General features: G+C 43.7%; 1 protein-coding gene across 5 annotated transcripts in view; it reads left to right on the top strand.

The window, feature by feature from the left end:
- CELSR1 (cadherin EGF LAG seven-pass G-type receptor 1) overlaps nucleotides 1-19,042 on the top strand; it is a 248,525-nt gene that overhangs the window by 191,280 nt on the left and 38,203 nt on the right. For all 5 annotated transcript variants that reach the window (XM_082257090.1, XM_082257088.1, XM_082257087.1 and 2 more), the window contains exons 17-19: nucleotides 2,934-3,028; nucleotides 12,562-12,771; nucleotides 13,690-13,873. In XM_082257090.1, coding sequence (XP_082113216.1) covers nucleotides 2,934-3,028; nucleotides 12,562-12,771; nucleotides 13,690-13,873 — 489 coding nt within the window. The remainder of the gene's footprint in view (nucleotides 1-2,933; nucleotides 3,029-12,561; nucleotides 12,772-13,689; nucleotides 13,874-19,042) is intronic.

Here is a 19,042-nt window from a genome sequence, read left to right as displayed (position 1 = left end):
TAAAGAGTGCATGATGCATAGAGTGAAGGAGACTGGAGTGTGTAACAGAAAGTGCAGGGGTCATAAGTGTGTTACCCAGAGAGTGCAGAGCCACTACAGAATTCAACCAAAAACCACAATCCTATACTCAGTTGATCCAGAGGAAGTAAAAAAAAAAAAAAAAAAACAATAAAGCATGATCCAATTTGCTCTAGCAGGGGAAAGAATTCCTTCCTTATCCCCCAAGAGGAAATTGGATATTCCCTGGATCAACTTTACCTATAAATATTAGTATCCAGTTATATTATGTGTATCTAGTAAAGAATCCAGGCCTTTTTAAAAAAAAAAACATTCCACTGAGCTAGTCGGAACCAGCTACTCAAGGGAATCTATTCCACATTTTCAAAGCTCTTACCGTGAAGAAGCCTTTCTGTGTTTAGAGATTAAATCTCTTTTTCTCCAGACATAGAGTACCCCATTGTCCTCTGTAATGATCTTATAGTGAGAAACTCAACACCAAGGTTACTATATGGATCACTTATGTATTTTTTTATTTTGCTCATATCCTCCCTTAATCATCTCTTCTCAAGAGAGAATACATCCTTCCTCATAGCTGAGCTCCTCCATGCCTCTTATCAGTTTGGTTGCCCTCTGCACTTTCTCAAGTTCCCCAATGTCTATTATGAGAACGGGTGCCCAAAACTGAACTGCATATTCCAGATGAGGGATTACTAATGTTTTGTGCAAGGTCAAAATGATATCCCTCTCTCCTATTCCTCTCTCTCTCTCTCCTATTCCTCTCTCTCTCTCTCTCCTATTCCTCTCTCTCTCTCTCTCTCTCCTATTCCTCTCTCTCTCTCTCTCCTCTCCCCCCTCTCTCTCCTATTTCTCTCTCTCTCTCTTTCCTATTCCCCCCCCCTCTCTCTCTCTCTCTCTCTCTCTCTCTCTCCTATTCCTCTCTCTCTCTCTCTCTCCTATAACCCCCTCTCTCTCTCCTATTTCTCTCTCTCTCTCTCTCTCTCTCTCTCTCTTTCCTATTCCCACCCCCCTCTCTCTCTCTCTCTCTCCTATTCCTCTCTCTCTCTCCCTCTCTCGCTCTCCTATGCAAGGATTTTGCTGACTTTGGGAACCGCTGTTTGGCATTGTATGCTGTTATTTAGCCTATGATTTACAAGAACATCCAGATCCTTCTCCCCCATTGACTCCCCCAGCTGTTCTCCAATATGTAGGAAGCGTGCATGTTTTTAGCCCCCAAGTGAATAACTTTACATCTATCAACATTAACCACTTGCGGACCACCCACCGTACATACTGTATACTGTGATAGGGCGGCCGCTCTGCACTGAATCTTGTATGTATGTACCTAGTATGTGATCTGCGCGCCACCAACCAACCCGTTCCAGTAATTACTGAAAGGAGTTGTTAACAAACACATGGCTCTTTTGACAGCAGCAAAGTGCCTTTGTGGGAAGTAAAAACTGGCGCATTGTGAAGTGAAACCAGTACACAGCGCACACATTAATATGTTGGGCACACATTTTACCCTTTGATCGCCCTAGATGTGTAACCCCTTCCCACCCAGTGTCATTAGTACAGTAAAAGTGCATATTTTTAGCACTGATCACTGTATTAGTGTCATTGGTTCCCACAAAGTTTCAAAACTGTCAGAATGTCCGCCACAATATCACAGTCCCGCTATAAGCCGCTTATCACCACCATTACTAGTATAAAAATAAATAAAAATTCCAGTATATATAGCATAGTTTGTAGATGCTATAGCATTGATGCAAACCAATCAATATACGCTTATTGGTATTTTTTTACCAAAAATATGTAGCAGAATACATATTGGTCTAAATTTATGAAGAGATTTTGATTTTTTTTTTTTTTTTTTTTTATTGGATACGTTTTATAGCAGAAAAAAAAATATATTTTTTTTCCAAACTTGTTGGGATTTTTTTTGTTTATAGCGCGTTTGGGTACATCGTTGCATGGCTACGCAATTACCAATTAAAATAGGGCAGTGTTACAGATCTCCCCTAATATTCCTAAAACCCCATCTCCCAGACCACCCCCTCAGTACAGACACCCCTTAGTGCAGTGCAACACACAGTGGACACACCGCACCCCTCTAAATATTCCACTGATAGAAGGTGGTTGGTTTGGGCCCAGTAGTTTTGCACACACTCCATTTAGGATCACACATTAAACATGACATCCCCAGAAGGCTCTTGGCTTAGGTAGTGACTTAGCAGATCACTGATACATTCCACCAGGTCTGTGTTAGAAAGCACCATCCAATTAGTTAAATGTAAATCACTGTGAGACAGTCCTACACAGACTAGGTATATAAACTAAAGCTGATCATTTTGAGACCATTTGTTTCCTATTAGATAGCAAAATATCTAACATTTGACTTTATTAATATGCATTTATAACACCCAATGGGTACCTGATAGATGTGGGCTAGTTATTTTGTGTAGAAGTATTGAAGGAAGTTGATGCACAAATGGACATTCTGTGTGATTTACCTGTGTGCTTGCTTCCACTCCACTCTGCAGAGAGAGAGACATAGCTAATTGTATTGTTATTAGACACACAATGGTGTTTTGTAATCGCTAGCACCAGTACAAGTTTCAGGTATATGTTTCATTTTTTTGCCTTTCAAATTCAAGATGCATAAATAAAGTTCATACAATTACAATCATAATAATCAGGTGTGAGAAAGGAGCAAATAGGGTGTATTTCCTGATACAGCAGAGCACAGTATTAGGTAGTAAGTGGGGATTTCTAATATCTATGTCCGTGTAAATATTTCTTCATGATCATTTTACTTATAAGTACACTATACACAGCTAAATTGCTTGGTTTCTGGTGTATGAATTACATATGGTAGATAAAGCATGGCTGTGATGAGGTCTGATTTGAAATTTACATGCATTTCTTCTCTGTAGGCAACGCGATCCGACACTGCAGTGAAGAAAAGGGCTGGCTTCCTCCTGAACTCTTCAACTGCACCACACTGACCTTCTTGGAACTGAAAACTCTGGTAAGAGCATTACTGAGCTGCCCAAACACCGGATCCGTTTTACCATCACAGGCCTGCTCTCTTTGCTGCTCAGATCACACAGTACAGAGCTGGGATGCATCAGATTCCACAAAGTGCTACTAACCAAAATGGAGACTATTGTGTATTTTACTGGGGAAGAGGGATTAGACATTATTCTTTTTTTGACAGCCACACGTGATATAATAAAGCTAGGAAACCTAATGCAGCTTTCCCTTAAATGCTCTGGCAATGAATAACAGTAAAATGAATGTTTCACCAGCTAATGTACGTATGTCCAACTGTGCCCTGCCTGCCATATTACTGACTTTTTACTATTACATTTTAAACAATATTACCATAAACATTTAATATTTTCTTATTAACCCTCCTCTTATGTTAGGGTCAGAACTGACCCGTTTTCAGGTTTTGAATGTCTATAAGTATCACATAAATTTGTTTATTGCATCAAGATTTTTTTACTTTGTCAGGAACCTCTAAACAATGTAATAATAATAATAATCCTTTTCACTAAATTATAAAATACTGTGGTGAAAATTAAGACGTTCATGGTGTTAGGGTCAATTCTGACCCAGTTATAATATAGGATTTTAGGACACTAATAAGTGCCAAAACTGAAATCATAAACACTCTCTCTGCTTAGTAACAGTGACAGCCAATCACCTCTCAGCCCTGTGAGCTGTAGTTAGGGAGGGGCCTATCTATTTTCCTGCTTGTCTGCTTCTCTAAATAAAGTGAAGAAACATAGGACAAATTCATTTCAGAGTTGCTGACTTTATTTTGCCATTTTTTAAATTTGAAAATGAGAGGTATGCTATCAAAAGAAAGGTCTAGGGGTCACACCAAAAATATTAAAACCAATCTTTTCAAGGATAAAGAAGCCTAACAAGGTAACCAAGAGGTAAGAAACAAATTTGATGATAAATAATTATTCAGAGGGTATTTTAAAACACGGGTCAAAACTGACCCTAAACATCATGGATAGTAACGGAATTCTAACATAAGAGGAGGGTTAAAGTGGATCTTCACTGCATCTGAGCACCACAAACTGAAACCCTTTTTTTAATTTTTAATTTCTCTATCGCTCATTGACAGACGTAGTCTTCTTGATTCTCAAGAGCTGGGTTATGTTGTCTCCGCAGGAGTAGGACTAGGCAGAAAGACAAAACGTTCTGGCTCCACCTTAGGGGCAGTCCCTGAGGGTATATCCTCCCTCTCTCTGCTACAGGGAATCAGTTTTTTTCTGTCTAGTCAGGAGTAAGGACCTAAGTTCCTTGCTGGGATCTTTTGGTCCTGGCAAGACTTTTTTTCTTTAAGAAAAAGACATTTTTTTAGGTAGTTTTCTCCAGTGTTTTTTCCTGTGAGATCTTCAAGCAAAAATGCCGGACTGGGCGACACTTGTGGTCACCCCAGCCGGCCTACGAGCGCGCGCAGACCATGGCATTGCGCTTGGTCGGCCGCGACATATTCAAGTAAGTATGCGGGGCCGGGCGACGGGCTGGATGTTGAGATCCAGTGGTCACCCCGGTTTCTGCCTACGAGCGCGTGCAGACCAGAGCTCCGCGCTGGGTCGGCCGCGACGGAGTCCCAGTGGAGGGACTGACCTTGCGAGTTAAAAGTCTCGCTTGGACGCCAGGTACCAGAGAGTCGAGGCGTCCGGAGTGGTCCACAAACCCCCACCCCGGTGGAGAGGGTATTGTGAAGAGAGGGTGCCTGTCGGTTCGGTATGGTGAGTAAACGTTCCCTTTTTTCCTCGTTATGAGGCAGTATGTATTATGGGCCCCTCCATATATGGTCAGTATATATCTGATACTTACAAGTCCCCCTTGTAATACAGCATGTGTTTGTGGGAAGTGGACTTGGTTTAAGAGCTAACACTCTACCCAGCAGACTGTAACATTACAGCAGACATAGGAGGTATAATCCTACCTTATGTGTAGTGTATCTCCTGTAGATCCATATATCGCCTCTTAGCAGAGATGCAGGTGGATGTGCTGGGAAAACGATTTTGGCGGTCCGCCGCCATTTTGCCGTAGACCAAATGCATGTATGTCCTCAGGTCACGCCGGCCGCCATGTTTTTGGAGTCTTACGTCTCTTCTATGGGGGCGGCCATGTTTTGTGAGCCCAGCTACCTCGTGGAGAGCTGGGAACGCCGGAAGGCGTACACAGGGGGCGGAGCCACGTCCTTCTACCCGGGAAAAAGTAAACAGCTCCTTCCAGTCTGTGTAAGACAGACGCTGACTGCAGTTGGTTGGAAACTGCACTGCATCGGTTGGTGAGCCTTGGGGGTCCCTCTCTCTCTCTCTGTGGGATCGAGAAGCAGGTACTCTGAGGGGCGCTATTGCGCTAGGGGGAGACACACAAAAAAAAAAAAAAGAAAAAGTTTTTTTGTTTTGCTGGCAAAGGTGTCCTGAATTAACATGGACCCTGCCACTCATGTATCTCCTCCGGATCCCCTCGAGGGGTCTGCGGGATCCTCCAGCACCCCATTGACAATTGAATCATTGTCAGCTATTATGGAAACTTTTGTGTCCCGGGTGGAAGTGGCTTGTCAGGGACAGGGCGCAAGAAAGCGACCCCCGCCTAACCCCTTATTATCTGAAACCTCGGATTCAGACTCTGAGCCCATTTCTGCAGTTGCAGGTACTTCATCTGGGATTGGTGTCTCGGGTCCTGTCTCTTCAGACAGTGAGGAGGATGTTTCGGCATCCGCCATAGCCCGAGAGGAAGCGTTGGTAAACGCACTCATTGTATCTGTTCAAGAGACCTTAAGGTTACAGGATATTCCATCGGAAATAGCTGAAACTGAAATCCCTTTTGGGACTAAAAAACGCATCAAAGTGGCGAAGGTTTTTCCATTGCCCAAATGTTTTGGCAATCCAATCGAAGAAGAATGGCGTCTGCCAAAACGCACTTTTACTATTTCTAAACGCATTGACAGGCGTTATCCGTTTGAGGAAACCCTTATTAAGAAATGGACAGAACCACCTGTGGTGGATTCACCAATTGCTAGATTGAATAAAGCCACGGTTATTCCTTTAGAAGACGCTCCGTCTTTTAAAGATCCAGTGGATCGCAAGATAGAAGCTATGTCTCGCACCATGTTTTCCTTGATTGGATCAGCTTTCAGACCTATAATAGCTATTGGTCTGGTTTCGCAGGCTGTAACTGAATGGACCAAGTGGTTACGCCGGGACTTAGAAGAGGTCCCTCAGGCGGTATCAGATTTGTTGGAACAAATGATACAGGGGTTACAGTTTGTGTGTGATGCGGCGTTAGACGCCACTCCATTATTGGCGCGAGCATCAGTCTCAGCAGTGGTTCTCAGGCGTACACTGTGGCTAAAAGGTTGGTTAGCCGACCAAGGTTCCAAAAAAGCATTGGCTAATATCCCCTTTTCAGGAGAGCGTCTATTTGGAGCCAACTTAGATGAGATCATTAAAGATCTCACGGGTGGAAAGAGCACCTTTTTACCGCAAAATTTTAAAGGTAGAAGAACTCGTCAAAGACGAGGGCCTTCTTTTTCTGCTCACAAGAGGTTTTTTCGTCCCGCGGGTGAAAAAACTAAGTCCTCCAAAGCTCCTGCAGGAGGCGTCAGGGGTCGTTGGTCGGGCAAGCAAAAGCCCGCCCCCTCCAGACCTGAAGATAAACCATCCAAAGCCTGAAGGTGCGCCCCCACCCATAACTGGGGTGGGGGGACGTCTGCGCCGGTTCCCGGATCCATGGCTTTCCAGAATCCCGGACAAATGGGTTTGCGAAGTCATAAGGTCAGGGTACAAGATCGAGTTTCGATCTCTCCCACCGGCGCGATTCTTCCCTTCCAATATTCGACTATCCCCGGATCGTTTAGAAGATCTGCGGAGAGCAGTCACAGATTTACTACAACAAGGAGTGGTAGTCCACGTTCCTTGGACAGAACGGTTTCAAGGGTTTTATTCAAACCTATTTACAATACCCAGGAAAGAGGGCAAAGTGCGTCCAATTCTGGACTTAAGAGCACTCAATTCTTTGTCAACATAAGAAGATTCAGAATGGAGTCCATTCGCACGGTAGCAGCCTTCCTGCATCCAGGGGATGTCCTAGCGTCCATAGACATCAAGGACGCCTATCTTCACATTCCCATTTTTCGCAGGACATCAGCGGTTTCTACGCTTTTCCGTAGAAGAGAACCACTATCAGTTTGTGGCGTTACCTTTCGGTCTCGCCACGGCTCCGCGGGTCTTCACAAAGGTGTTGGCCCCAATGTTGGCACTTCTGCGCCAAAGAGGTATATCGATCCTTGGTTACCTAGACGATCTTCTGCTTCATGCAGAGTCTCCTCAGACCTTGCTACAAAACATAGAAATTACTATGATTTCTTTACAGGAATTCGGGTGGCTGGTGAACCAGCAAAAGTCATTTCTGGTTCCCACCCAGAGGCTCGAATATCTGGGTCTAATTCTAGACACAGTCAGGACAAGAGTTTTTCTTCCGGTAGGGAAACTCCGAAAGATTCAATCAGCAGTCCAATTGTTACTGTCCAACAGCTGGTCTTCCCTTCGGACTTGCATGAGGGTTCTGGGGTTGATGGTGGCTTCGTTCGAAGCAGTCCCATTTGCCCAGTCCCATACCCGAATTCTTCAGCAAGAGATTCTTCTCAGATGGAATCGGAATCCGGAATCCTTGGACAATCAGATCCGATTGAGCAAACAGACCAGAGAGTCTTTGGTCTGGTGGCTTCGGTCTCCGATGCTCAGCCAGGGAAAGTCATTTCTGCCAATATATTGGACGATAGTGACCACGGATGCCAGTCTATCCGGATCGGGAGGAATTCTCGGTCAGTTATCTGTCCAGGGACTTTGGTCCCCGGAAGAATCCAGGTTACCGATAAATGTATTGGAACTGAGAGCGATCAGACTTTGTCTGATTCACTGGACCGAGCAGCTCCAGGGCAGCCCGGTTCGGATCCAGTCGGACAATGCCACGGCCGTGGCTTATGTCAATCACCAGGGGGGCACCAAGAGTGTCCGAGCGGCCAAAGAAGTGGCTTGCATTCTTCGCTGGGCGGAACGATTTGTTCCAGCAATCTCTGCGGTGTTCATTCCGGGGGTGGAGAATTGGCAGGCAGATTATCTCAGCCGTCAGACCCTGGATCAGGGGGAATGGTCCCTCCATCCAGACGTTTTCCACCAGTTGTGCCTACGGTGGGGCACCCCGGATGTGGATCTGTTGGCATCACGATTCAACAGGAAAGTTCAGAGATTCGTGGCTCGCTCCCGCGATCCTCTAGCAGAAACCGCAGACGCACTGATCGCCCCGTGGGGGCAATACCAGCTAATATATGCCTTCCCTCCTCTCGCGTTACTGCCAAGACTTCTTCGCAGGATAGAGGAGGAAGGAATTCCAGTAATCCTGGTAGCTCCGGACTGGCCTCGTCGAGCTTGGTACGCCGACATGGTCAGACTGGTGGCGGACGTCCCGTGGAGACTTCCTCTCAGGGAGGATCTACTGTCTCAGGGACTGATCTTCCATCCTGCTTTACGATCGCTGGCTTTAACGGCCTGGCTATTGAGACCCAGGTGCTGAAGGACAAAGGTTTGTCAGCTTCAGTTATTCCTACTCTAGTTGAAGCAAGGAAAGCGACTTCCAGAAAGATTTATCATCGCACATGGAAGTCCTACATTGCATGGTGTGAACCTTTGGGGTTCCGTCCTCGGTCTTATTCGATTAGTCGAATATTGGCTTTTCTGCAACAAGGGGTTGAGCAGAAACTGGCCTTGAGTACTATCAAGGGTCAGGTCTCAGCATTAGCCATCTTCTTTCAGAAGCCTTTGGCTGCTCATTCCTTGGTGCGGAATTTCATCCAGGGGGTGCGACATCTGGCTCCGCCAGTGCACGCGCCGTTACCCCCCTGGGATCTTAATTTAGTGTTGTCGGTTCTTCAGAAACCTCCCTTTGAAGATATTAGGGAGATTCCTCTACCTACGTTGTCCCAGAAGGTGGCCTTCTTGGTGGCTATTACTTCTGCACGCAGGGTGTCAGAACTGGCCGCATTATCTTGTCGTTCACCATATCTGGTGGTTCATAGAGATAAGGTGGTTCTTCGTCCGGATCCATCCTTCCTACCAAAAGTGGTTTCAGAATTTCATCTGAATGAAGAAATTGTATTACCTTCCCTGTGTTCCTAAGCCCAGTCATCCTCGGGAGTTTGCTTTACACTCCTTGGATGTGGTCCGGGCGATCAGGGTATACTTGAAAACGACAGACTCGTTTCGCAAGACGGATTCACTTTTTGTGATCCCAGATGGACCCAAAAAGGGGTTGCCTGCATCTGCCGCGACCATTTCCAGATGGATCAGACAGACGGTAGTACAGGCTTATTCTATTAAGGGTCGGGAGCCCCCGTTCCCTGTTAAGGCGCACTCCACTCGGGCACTTAGTGCGTCATGGGCCTTTCGCCATCAGGCGTCAGTGGTCCAGGTGTGCAAGGCGGCTACCTGGTCGTCGGTGCATACCTTTACTAAACATTATAAAGTTGATGTAATGGCATCGTCTGATGCCTCGTTTGGCCGCAAGGTTTTGCAGGCCGCAATTTGAGGAGACCAGTGGTCTACCTCGAGGGTTTTTTCCGTTGGAAAATTTTTCTTTTAGTCTCATTCTTTGTTTATAATGAGCCTTTAAAACTTCTAGTTTGGCACCGGTTGGGCCTTCTAGATTGGATTTGATTTTGTCAATCCCACCCCTCATTTGTGGCACTGCTTCTGGATGTCCCAGCTCTTGAGAATCAAGAAGACTACGTCTGTCAATGAGCGATAGAGAAAAATGGATTTTTTGTAAGATCTTACCGTAAAATCCTTTTCTCTTAAGCTCATTGACAGACGTAGTACCTGCCCCTCTATCATTGAGTTGGGTTGGGTTAAATTCTCTGTACTGCTTTAAAACAGAACTGATTCCCTGTAGCAGAGAGAGGGAGGATATACCCTCAGGGACTGCCCCTAAGGTGGAGCCAGAACGTTTTGTCTTTCTGCCTAGTCCTACTCCTGCGGAGACAACATAACCCAGCTCTTGAGAATCAAGAAGACTACGTCTGTCAATGAGCTTAAGAGAAAAGGATTTTACAGTAAGATCTTACAAAAAATCCATTTATTCAAAGCAAATTTCCCCCATCCATCCATGTCTCACTTTATTTTGTCGAGAAATCACTTTGAAAAACAACCCTCTAGCATTTCTGACTGTGGCCATCTTGAGTAAGGGCAGATCAGTCATGTAGCATTTTCTTACAGGAATCCATTTGCCCTTAGCTCAAGCATGCACACAGGAGAGTATGCTTAGCTGAGAAAACCCCTCTTCCCCTCCGGAAGACTCCTGGGATGTATGACATAATTTGCCTAGGCAAAGAAACAAAGTAACCTGAAGAAATGTAAAAAAAAGTTTAAAAAAGTAAATATAATAAACGTTCCTATTATTTATTCTAGCAGTATGAGAATTAAAAATTATCAATGTTGATTGGGAGAGATTAACCTCTTTTAAAGTAAAGCTGAAGTGCAACAAGCAATTTCAGAATCGGAGATCAGCAAGGGGTAGCCTCAGAGTTTCTTTTGTGACGGGTTTCCTTTAGGTTGAGAATTTCCTGAATAATGAAAGATAATGATACTGAATGTTTTACCTTTAATGTGTGTAAAAAACAAAACAAAAAAATAAAAAGCTAAATAAATTAAACATCAAACCAATTGAGTCTAATAATAATTTATTTCACACAAAGATTGTAGGAATTTTATCCAAGATTCACAATTTTTTCTAATTGGAGTAAATTAGAAACTCTTGATTGTGAAAATTTTATGAATCTTGTGTGAAAACATTTTTTAAATAGACAAAGAAGTGTTGTCTGTAGCAACCAAATAATGTCAGCAGCATAGCAAATAAATGGTAGCATATTTATGTATATTGTAACCACTGCTTAACCCCTTCACACCGACGGAACGCATGCTAGAGGCATCACCCCAGTACCGTTATTTAGAGCCGGTTGGCTTTCTGGTAATACCAACTGATGCAGCTGCTCAGTTGTCGTTGCCACCGGGAGACCCCGTCCCCCGGTGTACGTCCCCCGGCCGGCCGCAGACACTAACAAAGCCAGATTCAGCACTGATCGGGTCTACCATGTAAAAACCTGGAAGCGATGTCATGATTTCACTTCCGGGTACTGGAGCCTTAAAGGCATCAGATTTTAAAAAAATGACTGCATTCAAAACAGCCAAACTTGGCGTTTTGAATACTTTTAAGTGCAGAGGAGGGGTTTGGGGTCTTTTAGACCCCAGTTCCCTCCATAAAGAGTACCTGTCACTGACTATTACTGTCACCAGAGATTTTTTCATTGTTTGTGACAGCAATAAAAGAGATAAAAAAATGTTTTTTTTAAAGGGACAGTAAAAAAAAATTAAGAAAAGAAAAAAATTGAAAGCTCCACGTCTCGCCGTGCTCGTGCACAGAAGCGAACGCATACACAAGTTGCGTCCGCATATGTAAACGGTGTTCAAACCACAAATGTGAGGTATCGCCGCAATCGCTAGGTCGAGAGCAATAAATCTAGCACAAGCCCTTCTCTAACTCTAAGCAGGTAACTGTTAAATGTTTTTAAAGTGTTGCTTATGGAGATTTGTAAGTACCATAATTTGTCACCATTCCATGAGTGTGCCCAACTTTATAGCATGACATGTTGGGTATCTCTTTACTCAGCGTAACATCATCTTTCACATTATACAAAAAAACTGGGCTAACTTTACTATTTGTTTTTTTTTTTTTCAATTCATGAAAGTGTATTTCTTCCTAAAAAAAAATTGCATTTGAAAGACCGCAGCGCAAATACCATGTGACATAAAATATTGCAACGATCACCATTTTAGTCTCTACGGTCTCTGCTAAAAAAATAAATAAATATATATATATATATATATATATATATATATATATATATATATATAATGTTTGGGGGTTCCAATTCCTTTTCTAGCAAAAGATATGCATTTTAACTTTCAAGCAAACATATGTCAGAAAAAGGCATAGGCTCCAAGAGGTTAATTTAAAGGTGGGTAATTAAAGAGGCTTGGAGCCCGTGTGCAGGTGGTTTTAATATTCTAACCAACCAACCGGAGTCTGGGACTGGGCAATAGTAGATATGTTGTAAAGCGATTCTTATTCTTTCTGACAGTTTGAAGCATGTGTACTCAGCTCTACAAACACACTTTGCTAATGAATGTTAGGAATCCTGTGCTTGTCTTCTGTTGTACCTCATATATTGCACAACACCCATACATTTTGTGGTATGCCTTCAAGTATTTGTACAGGTAATGCCAACATTATGATGGCTTTTTCTGCACAGCTTACAGAAAAACAATATGAAAGTAATATAAAAACCATTATTTAGATCACGTTGAGAGTTGCATGTATGGCCATGCATTTTTAGGTATGTGTTATATACCTTTATAAAAAAAATTTGCAATCATTATAATGCCTCTTTTGTTTTAATGTGATCTACAGAATGAAAAGCTTCACCGAAATGAAACCAGTTTGAATGGCTTAAAATCCATTGAAATCGCTAAAGTCCTGCAAAATGCCACTAACCACACAAGGACCTTTTATGGCAATGACATCAGAACTAGCTATCAGATGCTTGTGAGGGTGCTGCAGTATGAGAGCCAGCAACAAGGCTTTGACTTGGCTGCTACAAGGGATGTGGAATTTAATGAGGTATGTTCTGACTGTGTACTGATCTGCTGAGGACATGAGCACACACACTTTTTGGCAAAATGGTTAAATGTTATGTTGAGTGGTGGATTATCAACCAATATGTAAAAGGACAAAATAGCCAAACATTTTACCAGTGAATCAGCAAATAAAAGTCTTAAAGGAGAAATATGGCCAAAGCAATTTTGCCTATACTTCTCCTGTAGGTCCCAGAAGTGCAGTTCGTTCTGCATTCCTGTGACCCGTTTTCAGCCGACAACGAGCTAATGTTGAAAAATCAATTTGTATCTGGAGGAGGTACTGTACTTCCAGTGTGGCAAGTAAATGAGGGATTATAAAAAAAAAAAAAACTTTTTCCAGGAGACACTAAACTTAGGTAATCCTTTTTTTTTTTGGAAACTTTTGGCAAAAAATGTGGAATTATGGTAACGGATCCCCTTTCGAACAGTAAATAGTGAAATATGCCAGTCAAGGAGACTATGGATTGTTGACTGATGATATCTGAAGATCATCAAACTTCCTTGAAGACAGGTTAATGTATCTGTTGCCTCTGGCTTTTAAGCCCCTCTCACTCAACTGAAAGTTTTTGGAAACTAAGCCCTAATTTCTTAACAGCACTGAGATTCAAAGCCAAAGCAGTGTTGGGTTTCTAGCTTAATAATTACCGTAATCTCTGAACTTGGCTAAGAGTTACCAATGAAAAGCTGTCTTAAAGGATTACTAGGTAGGAATGTAATTTGTTACCAAGATATCCATTATGCAACATTCAGTGAGCTGGTCATACAAATTTATGGTACAAATAACATTGTACAGATCAATGGACTCAGTGATTTAGTCTTTGAATCGTTTTTATTTTCAATCTTTTATTGTTTGCTAAATTTTTTTTCTCTTATATTTGCTTTAAATTTGATCCTTCTACAGAATGTCATCCATGCGGGCAGCGCAATACTTGATCGCAGCAACAAAGACCACTGGGACCACATTCAAAGAACAGAAGGGGGCACTGCCCACCTGCTAAAGCACTATGAAGAATATGCTAACAATGTGGCTAGGAACATGAAAAAGACCTATATGAAGCCTTTTGTCATTGTCACCAAAAATATTAGTGAGTAGCTGCCTTGAATACTAATTCAAAAAAATGTGACAATTTTTAGTGCTAGGGTCCTATATCCTAAATCACCTATGGTACAAAGAAGTTTGTTTTCTTCAAGTGTTTTATGTGACTAAAATGTGGTTAGAGATTAAGGGTGCACCCTGTGTGCGAAAAGCTGTGAGAATCCTAATGGGGGTTCCTGTGATTTAGCTGTGTGAGTAGGCAGCCCCATTGAAAGCAATGGGAGGCTTCCGACTCTCTCAGCTAATTATGGCCACTCTCATATAATCATTTAGTCTGCAATCTCATGCAAATTATTGCCCCTGGACGCAGGCGGTCTACGTCTAGAGCCGATCACTCACATGTGATCTCAGCATGAATCCTAACATGCGAGTGGACACGATTAGCTGAGAGCTGGCAGCCTCCCATTGCTTTCAATAGGGCTGCCTACTCGCAGCTAATCACCAAGAACCCTCGCCGGGTTCTCCCATTTAATCTGCAGAAGGGTTCATTCTCAACTGTGAGTGCACTTTTAATAGCTAGAGGATTGCAGCATTCAGCAATCACACAATGCCTTGAAAAAGTATTCATAATTTTCCACATTTTGTCATGTTACAACCAAAGACATAAATCTATTTTCTCTTTCATTCTTCGATGGACACAGTGCTCCATAAATCATAACTAGTGGGTTTTATTGCCTCCTCCAGGAGTAGGACTAGGCAGAACAAAAAACAAACAAAAAAGCTGATGTATAACCTCCCTCTCTGCTCTAGATAATCCTTTTAATCTGTCTAGTTAGGAGTTAAGGACCTAGGCTACCGGCTGGGATCTCTGGTCCTAGCAATTTTCTCCTTCCTTACATCTTTTTTTTTTTTTTTCTCTCGGGAGATCTACAGTCAACTGCCGGGCTGGGCGACGGGCTGGATAATCTAGATCCAGTGGTCCCCCCAGCCAGGGAGCGCGTGCAGACCTCAGATACTCACTAGGTTGGCCACGACATAGCCTCACGGACAAATGCTGGCCCATGAGTTAACCGTCTCGCAGGGTGACATATGACCGGGCTTGGGTCTGAGTTGCAGCGGTCCCTTGGCCGACAAATGTTTTGCTGTATGTTACCCTTTTGAGGAGTCACTTTTAAAAAAGTGGGCTAGTCCACCAGTGGTGGACCTTCCTGTTTCCAGGTTGAATAAAGCAACCATGATCCCAGTAGAGGAATCCCTGTTCTTTAAGGACCCGGCTGACAAGAAAGCCAAGGCTGTGACACGCAGCATGTGTTTACTAAGGCTGGTTTGGCATTGCGATCAGCCTTTGCCTCAGCTCTGGTGTCCCAGACCCTAACTGAATGGGTCAAGCTTTTGCGCCAGGGCCTGGAGGGTGAGCAGGTCCCCACTGGTTATGTTGATTTAGCGGACCATTTGGTCCATGGGCTGCAGTTTATTTGTGATGCAGCTTTGGATACATCTACTGTGCTGTCCAAACTTTGTTTCAGCGGTGGTGATAAGGCGCGTGCTGTGGCTTAAGAATTGGTCCGCAGACCAAGCCTCTATGAAAGCGGTCATTGATCTGCCCTATCAAGGCGATCGCTTGTTTGGGGCTACCTTGGATGGCATCATTAAGGGTATCACGGGGTGGAGTACCTTCCTGCAACAGTCAAGGAAAGGGAAGGAGCCTGACCGCAGTCGGGGGTCCTCCTTTTCAGCCCATAGAAAGTTTTGTGCTTCTGGGATGGAGAATAAGGGAAAAAGATCTTTTAAATCTTCCCTGGGAGGTTCCAAGCAACCTTGGTCTGATAAGCCTATAGCTAGCTTCCCCAGAAACCAGCAAACAAGACTCATTCAGCATGGAGGTCTGCCCTCACCTATTATTGGGGGGGGGCATCGTGGCTGGTTTTCAACCCCGTGGACTTCTTTGTGGGGCATCAAGGAGATCCACAAAATATTTTGTTTGGGGGTACCTAGAAAGGGGGACAAAGCTTGTCCTTTTCAGGTTTTCTAGGTCCTGAGTCTCCCTGTGCGGATTTGATTCCTGCAAAGGTTCAGGTTATGTCTGAACTACCTAATGCCCCCCCCCTATCCCTGTTCAGGGAATTGATTTACCTAAGTCTGATTCTTTTTCTGACCAGGTTGGTCCTTTCTCTGCACAAACTACAGGGACCACAGGCCGTGATTCATCTGCTGCTGTCATACAGATAGGTCTCTCTCCCATTTTGCATACAGGTTCTGAGTCTGGTGGTATCCACTTCAAGACAGTTCTGTTTGCACAACATGCAGCTCCTTTAGCAGGTTCTGCTCCACAGGAGGATACCGAAGTTTGTTCTTCAGTACCTGGCTATTAACAGCCAGGTACTGAGGTATAGAGGTTTGTCTGGATCAGTGATCCCTACTATGGTGAAGGCGAGGAAGTCGTCTTCCAGCAAGATATACCATTGTACATGGAAAGCATACGTTTCTTGGTATGAGTCGATTGGCGCTCATCCTCGATCCTTTTCTGTGGCTCAGATCTTAACTTTTCTTCAACAGGGCGTTTTTCTGAAGTTGGCCTTGAGTACCATCAAGGGCCAGGTGTCTGCCTTGGCAATCTTCTTTCAGCTACCCCTAGCCACGCACTCTTTAGTTTGTACCTTCATTTAGGGGGTTCCACATGTGGCTCCACCTGTACGGTCTCTTTTGCCGCCATGGGATTTAAATTTAGTGTTTTCAGTTCTCCAGAAACCTCCATTTGAGAATACTTGGGAGTTTCCATTGCCTACGTTATCCCAGAAGGTGACATCCTTGGTGGCTATTACCTCGGCCTGCAGGGTATCAGAATTGGCGGCATTATCCTGTTGCTGTCCCTATTTGGTGGTCCATAGGGATAAAGTGGTTCTTCGTCCCTGTCCATCATTCCTGCCCAAAGTTGTCTCTGACTTCCATTTTGATGAGGACATTGTGTTGCCTTCCTTGTGTCCCAAGCCGGCTCATCCCAAGGAGTTTGCTTTGCATACCTTGGATGTGGTTCGTGTAATTCGGGTGTATCTGGCAGCTACTGAGTCCTTTCGGAGGTCAGACTCACTTTTTGTGGTTACGGACGGACCAAGAAAAGGGCTGCCTGTTTCTTCGGCTTCTATCTCCAGATGGATCACTCAGGTGACTCAGGCCTATTCCATTAAAGGTCAGGTGACTCAGGCCTATTCCATTAAAGGTCAGGTTCCACCTTTCCCTGTCAAGGCGCATTCCACTCGGGCACTGGGTGCTTCTTGGGCCATCCGTCATCAGGCTTCAATATCGCAAGTTTGCAAGGCGGTCACTTGGTCATCCGTGTATAGCTTCACAAAATTCAAAAAGGTAGATACTTTGACATCTGAGGATGCTTCTTTTGGCTGAAAAGTTTTGCAGGCTGCTGTTTAAGAGGGGCTGTTTCCTCTTGAGGGGTGCTTTTTCTTTAAACCGTTATTTCGCAGACGGGGCTCCTGTGACCCAGTTAAGGCTCCTGTGTCCTCGTCAAGGGCCCTTATGTTTAACCTTGGGTTATCGTATTTTTACTGCCCCTCATTTTTCTTTTGGCACTTCTTTTGGATGTCCCACTAGTTATAAATTATGGAGAGCTGTGTCCGTCGATGAACGAAAGAGAAAATGGGATTTTTGTACTTACCGTAAAATCCATTTCTTTGAGTTCATCGACAGACACAGCACCCACCCCTCTATAGAGTTCTGATACTTCTAATACTGTTTGCTACTAAACTGATTACCTAGAGCAGAGAGGGGGGTTATATACCAGCCAATGGGCGTAGCCAGGTGTTTTTTGTTCTGCCTATTTCTACTCCTGGAGGAGGTAATTTAATCCATTAGTTATGATTTATGGAGCGCTGTGTCTGTCGATGAACTCAGAGAAATGGATTTTACGGTAAGTACAAAAATCCCATTTTATTGTGATTTTATGTGATAGGCCAACACAAAGTGGCATATAATTGTGAAGTGGAAGGAAAATGATAAATGGTTTTCAAATATTTTTACAAATATATGAAAAGTGTGGTGTGCATTTGTATTCAGCCCCCCTGAGTCAATACTTTGTAGAACCACCTTTCGCTGCAATTACAGTTGCAAGTCTTTTTGGGTACGTCTCTATCAGCATTGCACATCTAGGGAGTGACATTTTTTCCCATTCTTCTTTGCAAAATAGCTCAAGCTCTCTCAAATTGGATGGAGAGCATCTGTGAACAGCAATTTCCATGTTTTGCCCCAGATTCTCAACTGGATTTAGGTCTGGACTTTAAATGGGCCATTCTAACACTTGCATATGTTTGATCTAGGCCATTTCATTGTAGCTCTGGCTGTATGTTTAGGGTTGTTGTCCTGCTGGAAGGCAAACCTCTGCCCCAGTCTCAAGTATTTTTGTAGACTCTAACAGGTTTTCTTCTAAGATTGCCCTGAATTTGGCTCCATCCACCTGCCTATCAACTCTTACCAGCTTCCCTGTCCGTGCTAAAAAGAAAAGCATCCCCACTCTTAGACTTACATCTCAAGGATCAGAACATTCAGGGGTATGTGAGATGATTACAGCCACACACACCTACACAGGTTGAACTAGATGGACTATTGTCTTTATTCAACCTCACCTACTATGTAACTATGTAACATGATGCTGTCACCACCATCTTTTACGATGGGGATGGTATGTTCAAGCTGATGTGCAGGGGTATTTTTCCTCCACACATAGCATTTTGCTTTTAAGCCAAAGAGTTTGGTCTCATCTGACCCTAGCAATTTTCTCCACATGTTTGCTGTGTCCCCCCACATGGCTTTTCGCAAATTGCAAATGGGACTTCTTATGGCTTTCTTTCAACAATGGCTTTCTTCTTGCCACTCTTCCATAAAGACCAGATTTGTGGAGTGCTTGACTGATAGTTCTGTGGACAGATTCTCCAACCTGAGCTGTGGATCTCTGAAGCTCCTCCTGAGTTTCCATGGTCCCTCTTGGCTGCTTCTCTGATTAATGCTCTCCTTGCCCAGCCTGTGAGTTTAGTTTGACGGCCATGTCTTGGTAGGTTTTGCAGTTGTGCCATACTTTTTCTATTTTTGGATGATGAATTAAACAGTGCTCTGTGAGATATTCAAAGCTTGTTGTTTTTTTGTTTTTTTTTTTTTATATAACCTAACCCTGCTTTAAACTTCTCCACAACTTTATCTGACCTGTCTGGTGTGT

Source organism: Pelophylax lessonae (assembly GCF_965119305.1).
Source record: "Pelophylax lessonae genome assembly, chromosome: 4".
NCBI classification, from domain to species: Eukaryota; Metazoa; Chordata; class Amphibia; order Anura; family Ranidae; genus Pelophylax; species Pelophylax lessonae.
Note: the sequence above shows the minus strand (reverse complement) of the source record. Positions and strands in the feature narration are given on the sequence as shown.